The sequence below is a fragment of the Panicum virgatum genome, chromosome 9K (assembly GCF_016808335.1).
Source record: "Panicum virgatum strain AP13 chromosome 9K, P.virgatum_v5, whole genome shotgun sequence".
Lineage (NCBI taxonomy): Eukaryota > Viridiplantae > Streptophyta > Magnoliopsida > Poales > Poaceae > Panicum > Panicum virgatum.
In genome coordinates, this window is record NC_053144.1 from 70832568 (window position 1) to 70855736 (window position 23169).

General features: G+C 48.1%; 3 protein-coding genes across 3 annotated transcripts; all 3 read right to left on the reverse strand.

The window, feature by feature from the left end:
- Positions 1–1336: 1336 nt before the first annotated feature.
- Positions 1337–2578, reverse strand: LOC120648286 (uncharacterized mitochondrial protein AtMg00810-like). Its single transcript, XM_039925008.1, has one exon. It carries the CDS (start codon positions 2576–2578, stop codon positions 1337–1339), a length of 1242 nt encoding a protein of 413 aa, XP_039780942.1.
- A 4328-nt stretch (positions 2579–6906) lies between these two features.
- Positions 6907–14253, reverse strand: LOC120647642 (quinone oxidoreductase-like). Its single transcript, XM_039924507.1, has 4 exons — positions 13882–14253; positions 7990–8211; positions 7649–7906; positions 6907–7494 (listed from the first exon to the last, which is right to left on the reverse strand). Exons 1-4 carry the CDS (start codon positions 14074–14076, stop codon positions 7177–7179), a joined length of 993 nt encoding a protein of 330 aa, XP_039780441.1. The 5' UTR covers positions 14077–14253; the 3' UTR covers positions 6907–7176.
- A 3765-nt stretch (positions 14254–18018) lies between these two features.
- On the reverse strand, positions 18019–23167 carry LOC120647644. The gene is made up of 4 exons (XM_039924517.1): positions 21724–23167; positions 20069–20212; positions 19829–19945; positions 18019–18958 (listed from the first exon to the last, which is right to left on the reverse strand). Exons 1-4 carry the CDS (start codon positions 23089–23091, stop codon positions 18335–18337), a joined length of 2253 nt encoding a protein of 750 aa, XP_039780451.1. The 5' UTR covers positions 23092–23167; the 3' UTR covers positions 18019–18334.
- Positions 23168–23169: the final 2 nt, after the last annotated feature.

Here is a 23169-nt window from a genome sequence, read left to right on the forward strand (position 1 = left end):
CTCTATCTGTTCCAAATTACAGGTCGTTGATTTGATTTTTTTAATTCTAACTTTGACCAGTCATTTTATTCAAAATATTTATTCAAATATAGTCACACTTAAATCATTCTTAAAGAACTTATATTGATAAAACAAACCATAATAAAGAAGTGATATTTTGCACAAATTTTTATATAAGACGAATGGTCAAATTTAAAGTTAAAAAATCAAACAAACTATAATTTGAAACGGAGCAAATAGCTAGCATCAAGACTTGGAAATGCAAGATGTATGTCCACAGCCCTGCAGCACACGAAGAAGAGCCCGCAATGGATTCATAACCATCATCAATGAAAACAAATCTAGATAGGCTGTGGATGCCACATCATAACTCATGTCTCATGGCAGAGCGAAAATTGTTGCTGCAAAGATGACAAAATAGCAGTATCAATCATGAATGGGACATCCGATCCAACAGATAAGTATATATGCAAGCAGCACGATGGATCTTGACTATTAGGACCAGTGGAGTGGTATTGAGTGGATACGAGCCTGCCTTCTTTTAATTTGATTATTCAGAAGAGAACAATTAATTGCGGTGCAGTTTTTTCTTCTTTTCTTGTTTGGCTGTGTGGCGTGGAGCCTGTGGCTCATTCTCAGCAACTTTGTCTTTAACATTCATGTAATGCACACACAGTAATTATAAAGATCATTGGAAATAGATGACATCATTTATATAACTGTCCACCCATTGGTTTACTTGACAAATGCATCTGGCAAGCATTTTATTTATAAAAAAAGACATAGTTACACTAAGCATATGGTGATGAATTACATCCCACCAAAGACCCAATAAAATCAAGAGTTCCAAGACATGTTAGGCACAGCAAGACATCTTTGTTTTACGAGTTTATGCATAGAGTTGAATGGAAACTTGAGCGATGCATTTTACAGGTTGCATTGGCTTCAAATAGAAATGGGCATATCAGAAACTAGCAAATTAGGAAGTCCATAGATCACACATAAATTATTTTGCAGCACCAGGTAACAAAAGGACTAACCACCCCAGGTGCTGCAAATTGTTAAATCTTTCGAATCCAGTTTGTCCTCATACAACAAAATATATCTTCAGGCATCCAGAATGAAAGAGATGTAATTTGTGTGGAATAATTGCTTGATTAATTGGAAGATACACATATTATATATATAGGGCTGAGAATAGCTTGGGGCTAAAGGAAATTCCGAAACCAAATCTACTCACAACTCTAACCAACCATATCTCCCAAACCAAACACAGGGCCGGCCGGCTTATACATGCCTAGCGCAGGACCCACACACAAGTATATACAGGATCTGTCTAACACACCCCCGCAGTCAAATTGTCGGGTGACCGAACATTTAGACTGGACCTAAACTCCGTGAAGACGGATGAAGGCAACCCCTTGGTGAAGATGTCGGCGAACTGAGATGTTGTCGGGACATGAAGAACACGCACATCACCAAGTGCAACACGCTCCCGAACGAAATGAAGATAGATCTCCACATGTTTGGTGCACTGATGCTGAACGGGATTGGAGGACATATAGACAGCACTGATGTTGTCGCAGTACATCAAGGTTGTCTTGCGCAAAGGAGTGTGCAGCTCAGACAGGAGTTGGCGTAACCAGGTGGCTTCAGCAACTGCATTAGAGACAACTCGATACTCAGCCTCTGCACTGGAGCGAGAAATAGTGTTCCGACGCTTGGACGACCAAGAGATCAGATTATCACCAAGGAAAACCACATAGCCTGAGGTAGACTTGCGTGTATCTGGACAGCCAGCCCAATCAGCATCAGAGTAGACCACCAAATCTGACTGAGGAGAGGGGCGCAGGAACAAACCCATATGCAATGTGCCACGGACGTAACGCAGAATGCGCTTCAGAGCAGTGAGATGAGGCTCCCGGGGATCATGCATGTGAAGACAGACTTGCTGAACCGCATAAGAGATATCTAGCTTGGTGAAAGTAAGATACTGGAGGGCACCAACAAGACTACGAAAATCCGTGGGATCTGAAATAGGAGCACCATCAGCTAACAATTTTGGATTCAGGTCTACAGGAGTCGCGCAGGGCTTGCAATCTTCCATGCCAGCCCGCTCAAGGATCTCAATCATGTACTGCTGTTGAGAGAGAAAGAGATCTGAACCCACTCGTTGAACCTGCATGCCAAGGAACTGATGAAGGGCGCCAAGATCCTTCAGTGAGAATTCCTGTTGGAGAGAGGTGATGGTGCGCCTCAGAAGATCAGCGGATGAAGCCGTCAAGACAATATCATCAGCATACAGCAAAAGATAGACCACATCCTTGCCACGATGGTAGATGAACAAAGAAGTGTCTGACTTAGCTTCGACAAAACCAAGCTGCAGAAGATGTGAAGCAAACCGGCTGTACCATGCACGAGGCGCCTGCTTAAGACCATAAAGTGAGCGATTAAGCCGGCACACATAATTTGGATGTGCGGAGTCCTCGAATCCAGAATCCAGAAGGCTGAGCGCAATAGACTGTCTCAGACAGATTGCCTTGCAAGAAGGAATTGTTGACATCAAGCTGATGAACATGCCAAGAATGTGATAGAGCTAGAGATAGAACTGTCCGAACTGTAGCAGGCTTGACCACCGGACTGAAGGTTTCAGCAAAATCAATTCCAGGATGCTGAGTGAATCCACGAAGTACCCAACGAGCTTTATAGCGCTCAAAAGATCCATCAGTCTTGAATTTATGCTTGAAAATCCACTTGCCGGTGACAACATTACACTGAGATGGTCGAGGAAGAAGATCCCATGTATTATTAGACAGGAGGGCAGAGTACTTAACTTCCATTGCAGCACGCCAATTGGGATCAGTGAGGGCGGCACGATACGTCCGAGGAATCGGGGATAAGGGCGCTGCATGATACAGAGCCGGTAGGCGAATACCACGCTTGGCCCTAGTGACCATGCCATGCTGGTTGGTCACAGGGTCGACTCGTACGGCGCCACGAGGGAGGGGAGCAGCAGGTGTAGCCGTGACGGGCGCTGGAGCAGCAGGCTGAACCGCGGGGCGCCGGGAGTACACCAAGCCAAAGCGTCCTAGTGGCGGTGCAGCATCAGGACCACTGGGGGAGGATGGTGACGGTGCCGCACATGGCGCAGCTGAAGTCGGTGAAGAAGCCGCGCATGGCGCAGCAGAGGGCGTCATGGCCGCGCGTGGCGCAGCAAAGGGCATCGAGGCCACGCGTGGCGCAGCAGGAGACGTCGGGGCCGTGCGTGGCGCAGCTGGTGCAGGAACCGCAGGTGGCGTAGGAGGTACATCGCCGGGAAGGGTAGCAACCATGCGGGACTGCATGTTGCTATCAACGGTAGTACCTGCAGGCAACAAATGGGGTGATGGTGGAAAAAGAACAACTACCGGATTAGTGAACTCGTCCAAAAACTCAAAATCCGCACGTGAGGGAGAGGGAGATGATTCCGCAAAGGGAAAGGAAGTCTCCTAAAAAATCACATGGTGAGAGATGATGATCCGATTAGTATGACGGTCAAGACAGAGATAGCCCTTGTGGTGAGGAGAATAGCCAAGAAATACACACAAGGCGGAACGAGGAGCAAGTTTATTTATGGCGGTGGCGGAAAGGTTAGGGTAGCACTTACACCCAAAGACGCGCTGGTGGTCATATGACGGTGGTGTCCCAAAGAGGGAGAGATGCGGAGTAGAAAAATCGAGCGTCTTGGTGGGTAGAATATTTAGGAGATATGTAGCAGTGTTAAGTGCGGCAGCCCAAAACCTGGGAGGGGTGCTAGCCTGAAACAGAAGGGAGCGAACCACATTATTAATGGTACGAATAATGCGTTCAGCCTTACCATTCTGTGGTGAAGTATGGGGGCAGGACATGCGCAGACAAACGCCATTGGCGAGGAAGAAGATGCGCGAGCTGGAGTTATCAAACTCCCTGCCATTGTCACACTGAAGGCCCTGCACACTGGTGTTAAATTGTGTGCGCACATAGGAAAAGAAATCAGACAAAGTGGAGAAGGTGTCAGACTTAAGGCGGACAGGGAAGGTCCATAAATAGTGAGAGAAATCATCAAGAATAACAAGGTTATATTTATGACCCGAGACGCTAGTAACCGGCGAGGTCCAGAGATCACAATGTATTAACTCAAAGGGGCGCGAGGCGCGAGATGATGACATATGAAAGGGAAGACGGACATGACGACCAAGTTGACACGCGTGACAAATAGAGTTGCTAGCACTTTTATTACAACGAATGGCGGAAGAGTGTGCTAATCTAGACAAAACTTCATGACCAGGGTGCCCGAGACGCTGATGCCAAAGCGAGGAGGTGCTGGATGCTAGGAGGGCGGATGCCGGAAGCTGCAACGGATAGAAAGGTCCGAAGCTGTTACATCTGACGATCTCGTTCCGAGTGGGAAGATCCTTCACAGAGCAACCAAAGGGGTCAAATTCCACAGTGCAGTTATTGTCGATAGTGAACTGACGAACGGAAATAAGATTCTTAATAAGGTTAGGAGAAACCAAAACTTTATTAAGATGGAGGTTATGTGGAAGGACAGTACTGCCGGTGGAGACCACGGGAAGGAGATTCCCATTGCCAACAATGATAGATGAAGGAGAGTGACCGGAAGGAACAGAGGAGGTTGAGAGTATACCAGCATCGGAAGCCATATGAGTGGTAGCACCGGTATCAAAATACCAATCTTGTTGCGGCGGCTGTTGGAGCGACATGGTCTGGAATTGGGCCGCTAGGGCCTACTGATCCCAGCCCGGAGACATAGGCGCGGCAGGGGAGGGAACACCCCACTGGCCAGCCCATTGGCCAGGCGGGCCGGCGACGTATGTCTGGTGCTGGGCTGGAGGAGCGGCCCGCGGAGGCGTCGGGGCCCGTGGACCCGGCCACATGTAGATCGCGCCGGTCCACGGGTTGTAGAAACTGGTGCCGATCGGTGGAGCCGTCGCAGGGGAGGAGGAACCGCCGCCGGATGCGCTGCCGGAGGTGCCGCCAGAGGAGGAACCCCCCCCCCACCGCCGCCTTTGTTGAAGCGCTTGCCGCGCTGGAAGCCGCCGCCCCCGGAGTTGGACGCCGGCTGCTGTGGCGTCTTCGGGGCGGAGTCCTGCTGCTGCGGTGGTCGAGGCGGCGCCGGGGTCTGTGGCTTGGACCCGCCAGAGCCGCCGGTGCTGGAGCCGGAGAGGGCGGTGAGGGCAGCGGCGGGGGGAGCTTTGGCCATGGTCAGCTCCTCGAGACGAAGGTGGTCGCGCACCTGGAGGAAGGAAGGGAGAGGGGTGCTGCAGCGAAGATGAAGACCAAGGGCGCTGAAGCGCTCATTAAGCCCACGGATGATGTTGAGGACGAGCGTCTCCTCGGAGATCGGTTGGCCGAGGTCCCGAAGATCTTCCGCCATGCGTTTGAAGCGGCGGCAGTAGTCGACGATGGAGAGATCGCCTTGGGAAAAGGCCCGAAACTCTTGGTCGGCGTAGAGAGCTCGGGTGGTATGGTTCCCAAGGAATTGGACTCGATGGTGAGCCAGATCGCTCGAGCAGAGGCGCCGTGCTCGGAGACAGAGTCGGCAAGATCGTCGGAGATGGCACCGAGCAGCCAGGTGCGGACGACACAATTCATACGCACCCAGGAAGGAGAAGCAGGGGCGACGGCGTCGGAGAGAACATGGCGTTCGAGCGAGTACTTTTCGAGGACGTCGAGGAAGGACTCCTTCCAGCGGGCGTAGAAGGAGGAGTTGACATCCAGGAGCAGCGGGACGAGAGTCCGGATGTTCTGGACAGAGACAGCTTGCGCATGGAGATTGAGGAGGACGGCGGCCTCCTATTGGAGAAGAGCGGCCTGGAGGTCGATGTCGTCCTCGCCATGGTGGAAGGCGTCGGCGTCATCTTCCTTGGAGGGCGCGGCCGCGGCGCGCTCGGCAACAGCGCGCTCCTGCGCGGCACGGAGACGAGCGGCGGCGGCGTTGAGATCGGCCTCAGCGGTGGCGGCCTCCCGCCCAGCTTCCTCGGCGCGGGCCAGAGCGGCAGCTCAGGCTGCCTCGGCTGCGCGTGCTTCCTCTGCAGCGAGGTGAGCGGCGTGTGCAGCATCAGCGTCGGCAGCAGCCTTGGCGGCGGCAGCGGCTTTGGCAGCGTCATCGTCGCCAGGAGAAGGCATGGCGCTAGGCCGGGCGGGCGCGCAGAGTGCAGCGCCGGCGGGCAGCGCAGAGGCGCGCTAGGAGCAGCGCCGGTGAGGTGGGGTGCGCGTACAGCGGCGCCGGCAGCGGAAGGAGAAAACCTAGTCTCATGATACCATGAAAGAGATGTAGTTTGTTTGGAATAATTGTTTGATTAATTGGGAGATACACATGTTACATATATAGGGCTGAGAATAGTTTGGGGCTGAAGAAAACCCCGAAACCAAATCTACTTAGGACTCTAACCAACCATATCTCCCTAACCAAACACAGGGCCGGCCGGCTTATACATGCCTAGCGCAGGACCCACACACAAGTATATACAGGATCTGTCTAACACAGAAGATTAAAGTTATTAGTAAATAGCCATCAAAATATATGATCGATACTTACACTTTCGGCCTTTAGAGACAGTAAAGGAATCATGCATCTGTGAGGTGAATTTGTCTACCTCCCATGGACTCACCTTCTGCCTTGTATATTTTGCTGGAGACATCCAACACTTCACAAGAGTACACACAAAGTACATTGCAATGAGCTCATTATACTTCTTAATCATGAACTATTTTTTTAATAGATATTTGCTTGTCAAAGCAATTTATGCCTAATGGACAGAATATATAGGATGAAGTAGGTGCAACTCATATAAGTGGTCTAGCTGGAGTCTATATAAAACGGTGATGCCTCTGCCTCTGCCTGTGGTTTTGGTCTGGTTCCAATGGATTGAACAGATGCATGTCAACTCTTCTGCTCACAAAAATAGTACCAGCAATGGGGGAAGAGCAGAAACAGTAACTGTACCACCTTCTTACTTGTGAGCACCATCAACAAAGTATCTCTTCTAATCATCCAATAACACAAGGATGCCAAATTTATTCCTTCAGAGAAACAGACATGAACAAATGCAACATAAACAGATCGAACCAGCGTACATATCATGACCCTGTTCCCCCAACCATGCTTCATTCGAGTTAAGGCCGATCCCTAGCCTAGCTATCCGTATCCGGGATGAGTACTATGGACCCAGAGGTCTTCCTGCCCTCCAGATCTGCAGGGGCCCGGGCAGCTTCCGACAACAGATAGGTGTGGTTCACTCGAACGCGCAGCACCCCGTTAGCAATATTGGCAAACACCTCGCCAGCAGACTCCAGCAGCTCATCGCGGGTAGCAGTGTAATGCATCAGGCTAGGCCGAGTGAGGAACAGCGACTTGGAAGCCAGGTCGCTCATTGGAATCGGATCAGGTTTGCCTGAGGACTGCCCAAATGACACCAGGAAGCCGCGGGGCGCCAAGCACTCTATGGAAGCCTGCACCACACAGCAAGTCATTTTGGTATCTGTCACGGCGCCTAGAGTTGTGTATTAAAAGTTAAAATCGGAGAACCAATGGTGTGTAGCACATTGTTGATGAGATCAACACTCTAGTAACACTAGTGATTGGAAGAAAGAGCAATGTAATCACCTTGTATGTATCCTTTCCAACAGAATCGTAGACCACGTTCAGACCTTTTCCAGAAGTAATCTCCTTGACTCTTGCCACAACATCTTCCTTTGTGTAAATTATCACATGGTGGCATCCATCCTGGGACGCCTGAGCCGCCTTCTCTTCATTGGAAACAGTCCCAATGACAGTGGCACCAAGTGCATTTGCCCACTGACAAAGGAGTGAGCCAACTCCACCAGCAGCAGCGTGCACCAGGATAGTGTGGCCACTCTCAACCTGCACATGGCAATCAGGTGGCTGGCTGGACATCTAAACAGACAGGTAACTAGCTATTTTGCTGTGTCGATGTGGCGTAGTACCTTGAATACACGGCGAAGCAAGACATGGGCAGTCATGCCCTTGAGCATGACCGAAGCTGCTTGCTTGTGATCAACTGAAGGAGGCACGGGAATAGCGACGCTGGCTGGAAGGATCTGCTCCTGGGCATAGGATCCCATGGGGTTGCCAGCATAAGCAACAACATCCCCAACTTTTCCGCCAGTGAGGCCAGGCCCAACTGCAGTGACAACGCCAACAGCTTCCTGTTAGTATTGATCTCCACCATTTGGGCCCAACAGACCAAATGGACCCTGACTCGCGCCCTGATCGGGGGCGCTCAGCCCATAGAAGGCTAGTGGCCCCCCGTCGCGCAGCCCCATAAAAGGAGGTGAAGATCAGCGGCACAAGGCACGAGGTTCGCCGCTGCAGCTAGAGTTCACACCGTCCAAAACCTAGACTGATCAGAGAGGGGGGCTGAGAGCGACGGGAAGCGCCACCGGCTCGGCGTCGCCACTGGCCGGCGCCTCTATCACCTCTGCATCAAGCCGCCGTCATCCTCTCCGACTCCGGTGCCCCTCCGACCGTCGTCACCGCCACTGCTTCGACTACTCCGGCGGACTCCGACCTACACGGCGGCAAAGATGGCGACATTTCTTGCTCTGTAAAGGCTTCTCCCACTCGATCTACTCCTAGATGTGTAAATAGGATCTTTCATTGGCATCAGAGCCGATCTATCGAGTAGATCGATTTGGAAAGGATTCTTTTGCGAATCGACAGAAACAGAGACAGAACAAGATGCAACTCGATCTCGAATCGAAGTTGAAAGTTGAAAGCAATCACTAACCCTAACAAAGAAAGAGCAGAGGGCACGCACCTGCTGCTGCTCTACCGCCGTCCATGGCTGCGCGGAAAGAAAAGCCAGGGCGTCGGCTCGCCGGTGTGCCATAGCCTCCGCGTGCGGGAAGAAGACCCGAGCCGCTGCTCCATGCGGGCTTGGGCACCGATGCAAGGCCGCTCGACGGCGGCGCGTCCGCACACGAGCGGGCGCGCGCGCCGGCGAGGGGGTCTGCACCGACGCTGCCGTCTCCACCGGTGAGCCGCATCGGCCACTACCGCTCCGAATGACGCGGCAGAAAGAAAGGGGGGTGGACGGAAAGAGAAAGGAAGGCGTCGGGCCCTTGCGCGCGACCATGGCGAGGGGGGCGGCTTGTCGCGACGCGCCGGCGAGGGCCGCCGCCGGACCTGGCTCGGGAGAGCTTAGGGATGGAGAAAAGTGCGCTAGGGTTTGGGGAGGATGCACCGGCCGCCGGTTTTTGCCTCGCCGCAATCGGCGGGTGGCCGTTCGATCCCATCCGACGGCGGCTGGCGGCCGGACCGGCTCCAGGCTTGCGAGCTGGGCCATGGGCCGGCTTAGCGGGCTGTGAAGGCATGTCGAGGCCGACTCGGCCCAGCGAGCTGAGCCGCGAGCGGGCCGAGCGCTGGCCGTTGGGCTGCGCGGGATGCTGCGGGCCGAGACAGCTTTTGTCGTTTGGGCTGGAGGCAGAGTATAGCACAGTAAGTTTTTGTCAATAGTTTTCTTATTTTTAGAAGCATTTTTTTGATGAAATATTAGATAGTTTGATCTCCATTCAATTTTGCACCAATGTGTAATTTTGTTTAGAGATTAGAATGAGTACAGTAATGCTTAAAAGTTTTACATGTGTTTGCTGTAAAGTTTGAAAGTTGTTGCTCTTAATTTTAATTGAAAGCAACAAGAGAATTACTTTTGAGAGCATGATTAAAGAACTTACTTTGAGTAAGTTTTGTACAGTTTTATCTCTAATCAATTTTGAACCAACGAGATAAATTGTTTAGAGAGAAAATGAGTACAAAGTATTGTTTCTGAAAAGAAAGAAAAGTTTTCCGCTGCCACAAAGAAAGGAAAATATTTATGTTTTCATACAATGCTATCTTTCAATTAAGTCGGAACGAACGAGAAGATTTAATTGGAAGAATAGCCCAAAAGTCTTAAATGAGTTTTTCTCTGTGGGGAAAAGATAGAAAAGCTTCCGCTGTTTAAAGTAAAAGTTGAGTTTTGGCATTATTCTGCCATTTGAAGTGTCAAAGTTGAGCATTACTGGTATCACAAAGATATTTCTCAAGGAAGAGAAATTTAAAGTTAATTATGATATTGTTATTTTCTAACCAACGTTGATGATAACAATATTATAATTTTTTCATGAACCATACCTTAAAGTTTAAAGTCTCTAGTAAATATTGCATCAAAGTACTTTTTTTTCCAGAGAATAGATAAAGCACTGCCCCTGAACTAGAAAAATGTATTTTCCTAGTTTGCGCTGCAATAAAGTTGTTTATCCTCTAATTAAATTCGAACCAACGGGAGAATTTATTTCTGAGGAGCAAATATATGGTTTTAAAGTTTATTGAGATTTCCATACGTTAATTCCGTTTCTGCCCAACGGTGATATGGAATTAATATAAAAAAAATATTCTATTTCTGCCCAACGGTGATATAGAATAGAACTTAAAGTTTTAGTTGTCTTTTCAAACGAATATTTGCATATAGTCCTTCTTGAAGGGACAAAAGAAAATGAACTGAGAACTTGTGACTCATAAAGAAAGAAGGCCATCACAAGAGAAAGTGTATTCTCTTTAAAGAATGGGTTGAAAAGAAAAGTACTTATGGATGTTGATCCAACAAAAGAAGATAGAGCAATAAGAGATTGTTTTGAGAAATGTCTCTTATGTACTCTCCATTAAGTAGAATTCATTTTGAGTTCGTTCAAAGTTGTGATAAGTCAATACATGTTTAATTTGACCAACGTCGGATTAAGCATGTGTGTCATGGAATATTCAGATTTATTTCTGAATTTTGATATGAACCGATCCTGACATTTTTGTCTGGAAAAAGTATGAAATAATACCCGCATGACGGGGTAAAGTTGGCATAATACTGATCCTGCATGGTGGGAGAAAGTTGTGATGACCCATGTACTGGTTTATCCCACACTGGGAGAAAAGTTTGGAGTAGCTTTGCTATTCTAGAATTGATCCGGCACTTCTATTGTGTCACAGTGATTAAGCACTCAACGAGTTTAAAGAAGAATAGAAAGTTACATACGAACCTCAAGATGAGAAATATATGCGAGCGTGACTTGCTAAAGTACTGGTAGCAAAGGACTCTATTGAGTTCGTGAAGTGAAATGAGGAAAAAGTACTACTATATCGAATAAAGGACTCTAATGAGTTCTCAAAGTAAAATGAGTTAAAGGTACTCCCATACGAAGTTATAAATTACTTGAGTCTGCATGTCGTAATCATGTGGATGAAGTAAGTAATAAAAGGTTTCCTCATTCACGAAAGTTGTGAATAATTTTCGAAATTGTGGCAGAAAAGTTCAAGCCACATTTCAGGGGGGAGAAATATGAGACAGTTTAGAAAGATACTCCCCTGTAATATGCATTAAAAGCAAGAGATGATCTATTAAAGAATGAATGTGACCGTCAGGGGGAGTACAACGGTCACTATGCCAATACCCCTATGTAAAGAAACAGCTAAATTCCAGCATTCATACTGGACGACCCTCAAAGATAGTAAGATTGTGCTTACAGAGCACATATGAAGTTTTTAATAGATGGAACCCAAACAAAGAGATTTATTGATACACCATTTTTTATAAAAGATGGTGAAATCTGGGGGAGCACAGTATGTAGAGATCTAAGACTTGAAGAGAAGTAGGAATGGTGTTCACTTCGATGATTCAAGTACAATAAGTTTCTCATATGTGCTGATGTTGTACACAACACATGTTGTTAGCTCTTAAAGAAAATGAATAAAATAAAGAATGATCTTGTTATACAGGATCTCATTAGTCCATTGCCATTTGGCAAAAAGGAGCAACATCATTCCTATACAAAGTAAAGAAAATCAAATGGAGGTCGATTCCACCTCATTTGAGGAAGTCACGAGAATACCATCGGTTAAGTCCATGGAAAATGATGTGATTCCTGAAAGAGCTATCACAGTAGGTTGTAATGGACCTACAAAATGCAATGTGACTCCAGAAGGAATGTTGAAAGATATAAAAGCAAAATTTGTGACAAAAGTTTTAGTCAAAGAGAAGAAAGAACATACGTGATACCATAATAGTAAATTCATTTATGGATTAAAGAAAGCCACGAGATGGTGGCATCTAAAGTTTAAATGAAATAGTATCAAATTTTGGGTTTTCCAAAGATTGAGGAGGACAATAGTTTTTAAGGAAAAAGTTAAAGAATAGGGAATCTAATTTCCACGCCTTGATGAAGATAACATACTACCTTTTAGTGGTGGTGTTAATATATTGTTATAGATAAAGAATTACTGTCCTCAAATTTTGATCTCAGTGATGGGTTTTTATTCTACAAATTGAAACTCATCAAGATAAAAAAGGAAGGGGTATTTTAGTTACAACAAAGGCATACTTGGAAAAGATTCTAAAGAATTAAAGTATGCATATGAATAAACCTACGCCTGTTCCTATCGTCAAGGGTAATAGTTGTGGGAACCTTAGTGTTCCAGGAACCAATGTGAAATGGAAATAGTTCCAAATGCTTCAGCTGCTGAAAGCATTATAAGCGCGCAAGAAAAGAATTTACCCTGACATTTTTTTTGTGTATCCGGGTTATTTTGGCAAAAGTTCAATCCAGATATAGATCACTGGAATGAAATTGAGAATATCGGCCTCATGCTGAGAAAGAAATAACTAGTGCTCTCAAAGGGTTGTGAGTACAAAAGTAGAGCTTATGAAATGTGTAGCGAAATCCACAATTGTCGCTGACTTTCACATTTGGAGGTTTTGTGTGGAAAAGCTCCAAAACAAAGCAATTATGATCAATGTGATGCAAAGATATAGTATAGCATGATACGAGGCCAAGGGACAGGCAAAATAGTTAAGGGAACCTTTACCCGGAGTTGATAATGGTTGACAGCAGCAATAACCATTAAAGTAGTTTGCTCCTGTGACAACAAGTCAACTGTGGTGCCAAACACGTTGACACAAAGTTATACGTTGTAAAGGAGAAAGTCCGGAATCATGATTGAAATGGATTGTGAGTTTAAATGATAGAAAGTTGTTGCGGATCCGCTTACTAAAGGCTTGCCGCCCAGTGTGTACAGAGAACACACAGACGACATGGGTTTACGGTATAGCCTATGTTTTCCGGACGATAAAGGGCCCAAAGTTAAAGTGCCTATTTCAGAACCGAGAGGTGTGTTGTAGCTGTTAAGTCTATCGGTTATTGACCGTGACGATGAGGCATGCTCATATGCACTAATCCGTGATGGAGTAGGTAAACAAAGAATAAAGAAGGTTGAAAGTAAAGATTGAGATAAGTTAAAAGACAAGATGAGATCAAGGGGGAGAATGTTAGTATTGATCTCCACCATTTGGGCCCAACGGACCAAATGGACCCTGACTCGCGCCCTGATCGGGGGCGCTCAGCCCATAGAAGGCTAGTGGGCCCCCGTCGCGCAGCCCCATAAAAGGAGGTGAAGATCAGCGGCACAAGGCACGAGGTTCGCCGCTGCAGCTAGAGTTCCCACCGTCCAAAACCTAGACCGATCAGAGAGGGGGGCTGAGAGCGACGGGAAGCGCCACCGGCTCGGCGTCGCCACTGGCCGGCGCCTCTATCACCTCTGCATCAAGCCGCCGTCATCCTCTCCGACTCCGGTGCCCCTCCGACCGTCGTCACCGCCACTGCTTCGACTACTCCGGCGGACTCCGACCTACACGGCGGCAAAGATGGCGACATTTCTTGCTCTGTAAAGGCTTCTCCCACTCGATCTACTCCTAGATGTGTAAATAGGATCTTTCACTTCCCTACCTGGAGCATGTTATTGGTTGATGGATTGAACAAAATTTTGTCAACCAGAAGAGAGAATTGATTGGGGAACCTGTCTGGGGTGAAGGGCAGCGCGGGCGCGGCGTAGACCCCCTTCCGGAAATAGACATCGATGAAGTTGACGCCGATGGCGGTGGTCCTGATGCGGATCTCCCCTTCCTTGGGGTCCCCGAGCTCCACCTCCTCCCACCTCATCACCTCGGGGCCGCCGAGCTCATGGACCCTGATGGCCTTGGCCTTCACCATGATGCGGTCGCCGGAGCAGCGGAGGCGGAGGCGACAGGTGGAGGAGGCAGGGGATGGACGGGAGCGGGAGGGAGAAGTCACTGCGAGGGAAGGCAGCTGCGGGTGGTGGAGGAGGAGGAGGATGCGTGGCTGCTGCCGGGGGGAGCAAAGAAACCCAACAGGTGGTGGTGCCTGTTGGTGTACTGGCACCGTTTCATAATAGTTTTAATTCTTGATAATAAGCTAATTTAATCTCTAATCCTAAATGCTTTGTGGATGAGATCGTTAGTGAAGGGATGTCTATTGGTGTACTGGCACCGTTTCATAGTAGTTTTGATTCTTGATAATAGTTTTGATTCTCGGCACTCCCTCTACTATTACTCTCCTCGTTAATACCCAATAGAAATTTGGCTTCACCACCATAGTTGGAAATTCTCAAAGATTAACTTCACAAAATAGCAAAATTGGATGGAGGACACCATTAAAATGCGGGCCACTAAAAAAAGATGTCTTTACAAGAGAACATTATAAATCTATGGTAATTTGGTGTAGGGCATTACATCTATTATTATACTCTTTTTTAATAGAAAGCTATGCCAAACAACCATTATACCATTTTCTCTATTCTCATTATTATACTCGTTTTTAATAGAAAGCTATGCCAAACGACTATTATACCATTTTCTCTATTCTCCTCATCCTCCTTGCTCCCATCACCCCTATCCACTCCCACTCCACGGTCCACACCCGCCGCCCTCTCCTCCTGCTGCTGCTTCGGCAAGGGGGTGCTAGGCCGAGTGCCGCAGGGGGAGGGCCACACGAGCAGGGTGCCCGGCTGCTCGAGGGCGATGGCCAGAGTCCCGCCTTCATAGAGGCGGGCCACGCCTTAGGGCGCTCGGGACAGGGCCACAGGCGGCGCTTGGTGGGCGCGCCACAGGGGCGCTTGGCACAGGGTCGGCCGTGCCGCAGAGCTCCGCTGGTGTGCCCAACGGCGTGCTGCTGAGCCCTGCCCTGCTCCGACCTGCCCAGATGTGATCAGCGGTGATGTGAGCCACCTCCCGTGGCAATGGAAAACGTGTTGGCATCGGCGTTCTTGCCCCGTCAAAGGCGGTGGCGGAGCTACCAGAACTGATGGAGAGGGCGAGGAGGTCCTCTATGCCGGTGGCCAAGGGAAACTCTTGCTTGTTGTGGAGCACGTGCGAGGGAAAACTCCTGCTTGCTCCTTGAGGAACGCCCGCGCCGGTGTCCCGGGGCCGGAGGACAAGCACCATTGGCGGCGCCGAATAAGAACTTGCTCTCGAGCAGGGAAAATAGCCGGATCTGGAGGGAAAGGGTAAATTTGTCTTTTTATAAGAATATTAATACCTCTTGGAGGAGGATATCTTATTATATTTGTCATAATATAATATTTTGATTTCCTTAACATTTTAATAGTTCTTATTACTTCTTTTTTTTCCATAAGAAGCTAAGGAAATAACTAATTTGCCCTTGGATATATTGCCTTACCCGGCTGGCTTGCTTGCGCAATGAATCGTACGTTGCATCGGCGCCTATACCACTACTACAAAACATATCATTACAAACGCTTTATCACCGCCGGTTTGAAAGGAACCGACGGTGATGTACTATCACCGCCGGTTCTATTTAGATTCGGTGGTGATGACTACATATCACCACCGGTTGGTAACACGACCCGGCAGTGATGCCAGATCTAACATCACCGCCGGTTCGTAATACGAACTGGCGGTGATGTATAGTCATCACCCCGGATCCTGTTCCAAACCGACAGTGATGCCAATCTCCATCCTATTTTAATATGTCATCTTTCATCGTGTCTCTTCATTCACTCTCTCCCTATCCTCTCGCCTGCTGCCCCCCTCCGTTCTTTTCCAGAGCTCTCCCTCCCTCCTCTCCCACACAGCCCCCTCTCCACTCCTCCCTACCATGCTTCCCCGCAGGGGGCGCGGATCTGAGGCGGCGCGGATCCGGAGCGCGCGGTGGCATGGATCCGCCACCCCTCGACGTCCGTGGGTGGGGAGCTACCGCAGCAGCAGCTGCGGGAGAGCGACCCCGTGCGGCGGCAACGGCGGCAGTCGGGCAGCAGCGGGAGGGGCGGCCGCCTTCTTGGATTCCGGCGAGTGCCTCTGTGGCGCCGGCGACCGCACGGGGCCGCTGCGGGCTGCGGCACGCTGGCGAGGTCCGTTCCCTTGCTTCCCCTTTCTTGGGTTCAATCGGTGCTCTGGTAGCTCCAATCCGTTGTCTCCTCACCTTTCGCCTCCTCCAATTTGCAGCGGTGCGTGAGGCGGCGCCGAGAGGAGAGCGTGCAGCGGCCAACGGGGCGGCGCGCTTGGTGGAGGCGTGCGGCACGGGGTGGAGGTGTGCGGAGCGGCTGCGCGACAGCCCATTTTTTTTAATTTCGTGTGAGGCCAATACCGCCCGGTAATGAGCCGGCGGTGATGTGCATAATCATCACTGTCGACTTAAATCCAACAATGCTCAAAACCGGCGGTGATGTACTTTTGTAACCGGCGGTGATAAGGGTGTATGTAGTAGTGTATCAGTTTTGGGCTTCACCCAGCAGTTCAGCGAGGCGATTCCCAAGCTGTTGTCGTGGGACAAGAGCACGGCAGTTCGGTAGCCCGCCGTCGTGTGCGCCATCGATCCAGTTCGACAGGCCTGAATCAATCTGCTTTCTTCTCAATACCGGTTGTCTTCTCTGCAGGTGCACATATTCAGAACTTGCATATCCTTAGATGTTCCTGAGCTGAGGGCGTGTCTTCGTGTCTTACTCTCCACCATGCTCCCTCCAACTTTTGCTTGCGTATGAACTCCAGCTTGCACATAAACTCCAAAGGGAGGACGAGATGTGCGCAGCCTCCTACGTACTTCCTCTGTCCAAAAAAGCATAGGTCGTTTGATATTTTTAATTTTAAGTTTGACTACTCGTTTTATTCAACAAATTTATACAAATATAGTTAAACATATGTTATTTTTGAAGAACTTGTATTGATAAAGCAAACAAAAAAATGATATCTTACATAAATTTTTGAATAAAATGAGTGATTAAACTTGAGACAAAAAATTAAACAATCTATAATTTAGAATGGAAGGAGTAGACCACTAAGTGCCGCGGCCAGCTGCCAGGGTTCTTGATGCGTCGATGGGATCGCGATCGACCAAACAGGTACATAAGAGAAGGGCAGATTGGTCTGGTCATTTTCTTAGCCTTTTTTGAAGGTTTAAAATTTATTAAAATAATCAAAATGTTAAGGAAATCAAGATGTTAATGAGGAGAGTATCAATCAATTTTACGAAATCAATCTTCCAAATTTCACGTTGGCGACGACGACCGACTCTGACTAGACTCTTCTTCACGGGGCCCATAGACATCTGCTGGGCCACTTTGCAAAGCAAACGTTCAAGTACACACATATCTAGATTTTGTTTGGTTACCAGTCACATCAAAATTACATAAAAAGACGAATGTCCGCATGAAATACTAAATGAAATATATTTGTAAAACTTTTTCAAAGATGGGTATAATTTTTCGCGACGAATCTAGTGACGGTAATTAATCCATAATTTACTACAGTAACAAATCTAATCGTGCGGTCAAATACCTCATTAAATTGGTCTCGCAAATTTACCAAGGAACCTGCAGGTGGTTTTGTAATTAGACTTATTTAATACTCTAAATTAGTGGTCAAAGGTACAAAAAAAAATTTCCATCCCAAACCAAACATGGCCCTGGCTCTGGCTGGCTTTCTCCTGAAGAAAATACAGAAGAATTTGTAAACACGCCGCACTCACAGATGTTTAAAGAAAATGAAACCGTTTCACAGTTTCATTCATATTGCTTAGCTGCGGGGTGGAAATCGTCCATGCACGCTTCCACCACTGACAGGTGACAGCCATGGTGGTCTCCAACCGTACACCTAGCCAACACAACCACCAAGAACCATGCTGCATGAACCAGAGCCACCAGCAACAAACCTTGTAGTGTCATACAGTACAGTACAATGCTGCTTAATTACAAGCAGCCTCAACATCTCTTTCACACTTGCGGTTACAGAACAGCAAAGGTCTGTACAGGGTACAGAACCAACAACACGCTATAAACCTGGTACACTTTGTTACCACCACCTTTTTTTTTCCTCCTTCCTAACTGCTCCTGTACAGCTTATGCAGCCTAACCTTTTGGTATCAAAACTTTCGAGTTTCAGCGGATGACCATCTCAACCTTGCATGTGTGCTCCTCCCAGAAACAAAAAGACATATATCAACCTGAAGCATTCCTTGTTACAGCCAACATGGCATACAGCACAACGGCAGCTAACAGCAGCTTTTTTGAAGCAAAAACTCTCAGATTGATCTTCACCCTGTGTGATCTCATGAACTTCAGCAAAGCTTGCCCCACTAGCACTATCACTGAACATAAAACAACAAGAGCAATTTTGGCAGCATCCTTCGGACCGCCCACTGTGTTCAGATCATTGCGATCAAACCGAATGTAGGTAGTGCTGGCAGCAGCAGGGCTATCATCAGCATCACCACCGTCAAGCCCAAGGGCATCATTCAGCCAATCAGAAAGGCGGATCAGAATCCTTGCAAGCCAGGCCACTTCAGTCTCTGAGATGGGCCTTTTCATCCACTCGCCTCTGTACCAAACATCATCCCATGAACTCTTCCCCAAACTGGGATGCTTAGGTGTGAATACTCCCCCACGCGCCTGTTGGTGTTCATAATGCAATTCCTCCAGTGAGGAAGTACTCCCATGAATTCTTCCAATCTGGCCCTGAAAGACCCTTTTCATCTTGGACTTGATAGAATCCAATGTCTGGAGAGCTTGCTGTGCATCACCTGACAGACGTAGTATCTCTGGCTCTGCTCGGATCAGAAGCAGCTTGATAAAAATGAAATTGCGTCAGTATTCAGCTCCACAAAATTGTAAAATAAACACATATACATTACGTATATAAGATTCCGTATTCACACAAGCAAACAAAGTTAAGGAGGGCTAACGTTTGGAGTTTTTTGGGGTCTGTTTTTTTTAGTGCCCTTGCCTACCCGACCAAATATTGGCCATGCCCCCCAATGATTTAGCCACTATTTGGTTCTGCTCCAAACTTTGGCCTGCCAAAAAAAACTTGGCTGGGACTCCAGCATCACAGTTCATTTACTTGGCGTGGCAAAACTGAGCCCAGGAATTGATTTCACTGCTTGGTACTAACTCAAGTGACATGGCAGTAGAAGATTGGTTGTGATTAACACGTATTCCCTTTGTCTCATGCCTTTGAAATGAATACATGTCCCAAGTCAAGTATCATATTGGAGGACTGATTGAACCATTAAATCCATAATTTTGGCTTGGTCATGAAACAAACGTTACTTCTGAGGCTAATTTTTGGCACTACCCTCGATTTGGCCACGGCCAAATTTTGTTCATGCTTGCTAGGTTACCCCCCCCCCCCCCCCCCCCCCCCACACACACAAGTGATGTTAAATAAACTGACAGACGGTTAAGCTTCATATTACTGAAGGTATATTATGCTAACCATAGCTCCGTAACTCATCCAACACCACACTTGCTATTTGGTAAGGTAGACCATGATGGTTTGATCACTAAGGCTTCACAAGTACATTCTGAATTTCTGAGTAGCGAAATTTGCATATTTGAACAGAAGTTCCAGCCGTACCAAATACATAACGTACTAAGCCAAAAATTTGAAGCAAGCTTGTCAAACAGATGAAACATGCTAATTATATGGCGTACCTGAAGAAGATTATAAGCACCATTCTCATCATAACTGCAAAGCCTTAGATCAGAGTTCCAATGCTCATGCAAGAATGACCCATCTGCATCAGTTTCTGACAAACCATCCTCCCAGTCCTGATAGAGATGTAAATGTCATAAGAACAATTAGGGTGACAATTCCATGGAAGACTTATTCTAATTGTCAACTTTTTAGCACCATTCAAACGACAATTGACTAAATAATAATTCACACCCTACCTTTAGCTGTTCACGAATTGATGGCACATACTTCAAAACGTCATCATATGGTGGGGATGACACAACTAGTTTAGTATGATAAGCAGCATCCACTTTGTGCAGAAGGTCTAATAGCTCTGGAGTGGAACTCAAGACTTCTAATACCTGGATAACCGAAGCAGTCATGTAATGCACACACAGTGATTATAAAGATCACTGGAAATAGATGACATCATTTATATAACTATCCACCCATTGGTTTACTTGACAAATGCATCTGGCAAGCATTTTATTTACATAAAAAAGATGTATTGTACATAGTTACACACTTACACTATATGGTTGATGAATTACATCCCACCAAAGACCCAATAAATTCAAGAGTTCCAAGACATGTTAGGCACAGCAAGACATCTTTGTTTTACGAATTTATGCATAGAGTTGAATGGAAACTTGAGTGATGCATTTCACAGGTTGCATTGGCTTCAAATAGAAATGGGCATATCAGAAACCAGCAAATTAGGAAGTCCATAGATCACACATAAATTATTCTGCAGCACCAGCTAACACAAGGACTAACCACCCCGGGTGCTGCAAATTGATAAATCTTTCAATTCTAGTTTGTCCTCATACAACCCATGTTATACAGTCGTCCGACTAATCGCGATTAGTCGCGATTAGTCGACCTTATCGCTCCGCTGGCTTCGATAAGTGAAACGACTAGCTTTTGTCGATCAGATGTCTGATCGACCGACTAATCGTCGCCTAATCGCGATTAGTCGTCCGACTAGCTACTTGGACGATCAGGCCAAAACCAAAAGATGTCCAGCAGACCAGCACTCCAGCCCGCCGCCTGTACTGGGCTCAATTAGGCCCATTAGCCATTAGGGTTAGGTTAACTATATAACTTGCACCATTAGCCATTAGCCATTAGCCATTAGGGTTAGGTTAACTATATAACTTGCACCATTAGCCATTAGCCATTAGGGTTAAGTTAACTATATAACTTGCACCATTAGCCATTAGCCATTAGCATGTACTGTGTGGGACAAGAATATGGAGTTCTTGACAGTTCAAACATCAAATCTCACAAGTAAGTGTCACCAAACTGACTATCATTGTGGTGTTCCTGCTTGCTATATAGTATATAAGTACATATACATGTACATATATGTCATGGGATATATAGGACGACTATAGCGACGACTAGGACCGACTAGGGTCGACTAATCGACCTTATCGACGACTAGTCGCGACTAGTCGCCTTATCGGTGCCATGGCGACTAGGTTTGACTAGACGACTGTATAACATTGCATACAACAAAATATATCTTCAGGCATCTAGAAGATTAAAGTTATTAGTAAACAGCAATCAAAATATATGATCGATACTTACAGTTTCGGCCTTTAGGAACAGTAAAGGAATCATGCATCTGTGAGAGGTGCATGTACATTATATATTTTGCTGGAGACATCCAACACTCCACAAGAGTACACACATAGTACATTACAATGAGCTCATCATACTTCTTAATCATGAACTGTTTGTATTGTTTCAGCGGATGTTCGTATTCAACTTAACAATCATCAGTGAGCAAGGCATATAGGAGGCATCGCACACTAAGGTTGCCATAGATATAATAATACAAGTAACAAAAGCAAAGCCCAGGACTAACCTTGTGTACCATTAGGAGCACTGAGGAAACATCGGAATGGATAAACTTGTGCGCAAACCCCAGGAAGTGCACAACCATCGAGCTGTAGAACAAGTAATTTGAAAGAACATATGTCTTCCACGATGAATCGTATAACATGTTGCACTTTTGCAGCTCCTGGTCCGCCCCTGCTTGCTGCTTGCCATACCCATCCAGCTCCTGTTGGGTAACCTTCCATGGCTCCATATATGCCAACCACACAGAGAAGACTTGTGTTGCATTATTTATAGCAGCACCAATGGGGCAGAATAAGAATGTTCTTAGTACAAACCGATACAGAGGCCTCTGTATCAATGGATTCCAAAAGCCAGCCTGGGTATCCAAGAGCCCATTCCCCACTGGTATTCCTTGAGACGGCCTGGGGGCATCCACGCCCTCTAATGTGTGGCCATCGCAGCAGTTGAGGTACATCACAAGCAGCTTCACTGCATCACCCAGGCCTGGTGACGGTGGCCGCTCACTCAACTCGGCACGAGCACGAGAAGGTAACCGCAGGCCCAGGGCATGGCAAGTCAGCACGGGCAGCGGCGAGAAGTCATCCCCGACAAGCCAGAACTGGACAAGGGTGTGAAGCAAGAACTCGGCCCGTGCAAATGACTTGACGCCATAGTTGGCTGTCCGGTGGAGCAGCGTGCCGGCCCCGGACAGCCGGCCAGGCGGTGTGCGTGTTGGCACGAACTCGCAGAGGTAGGCATAGAGCAGCTTGAGGTATAGCGAGCTCTCGGGTTTGTGGCCAGGCTTGCGGATGGCGGTGGTGGCGAGGGTAGAGACCCAGCTCTCGAGGCGGGAGCGGGACTTGAGGCCTGGATTGGAGGTGGACGCAGATGCGGCGGGGGCTGCCGGGGATGCGGACGAGACGGGGTAGTAGGCGAACCAGAAGAGGTAGTACTCGAAGACGGAGAGGTGGAGGTCGGAGCCGACGCGGGGCGAGAGAAGAGGCGAGGCGGGGTGGGTGGAGGCCGGGGAAGGGGAAGCGAGCGCGTGGCGGAGCCAGTCGGGGAGGCGCTCGTTGGGGAAGACGAAGCGTATGAGGGCGAGGCGGTCCGCGGCGGCGGCGGCGGCGAGGAGCGGGCCGGAGGGGGCAAGGAGGGTGAGGAGGAGGTCGGGCAGCGCGGGGTCGGCGGCGGCGAGGTCGATGAAGGAGGCGGAGGAGACGAAGAGGCGGTAGAGCAGGGAGGGGAAGGCGTCGGCGAAGAAGGCGCGCGGCTGGTCGGCGGCGTGGCGGGTGAGGTAGTCGAGCACTCGGGATGTGGCGGCGGCGGCGGCCGGGGGAGTGGAGGCGTCGAGGACGGCGGCGGCGAGGGAGGACGCGTCAGGCCCGGGCGGCATGGTCTAGGGTTTGGGAGCGAATTTTGAATTTCTTTCTTTCTTTCTTGCGGGGAGTGAGATTTCCGGCGGAAATGGCGC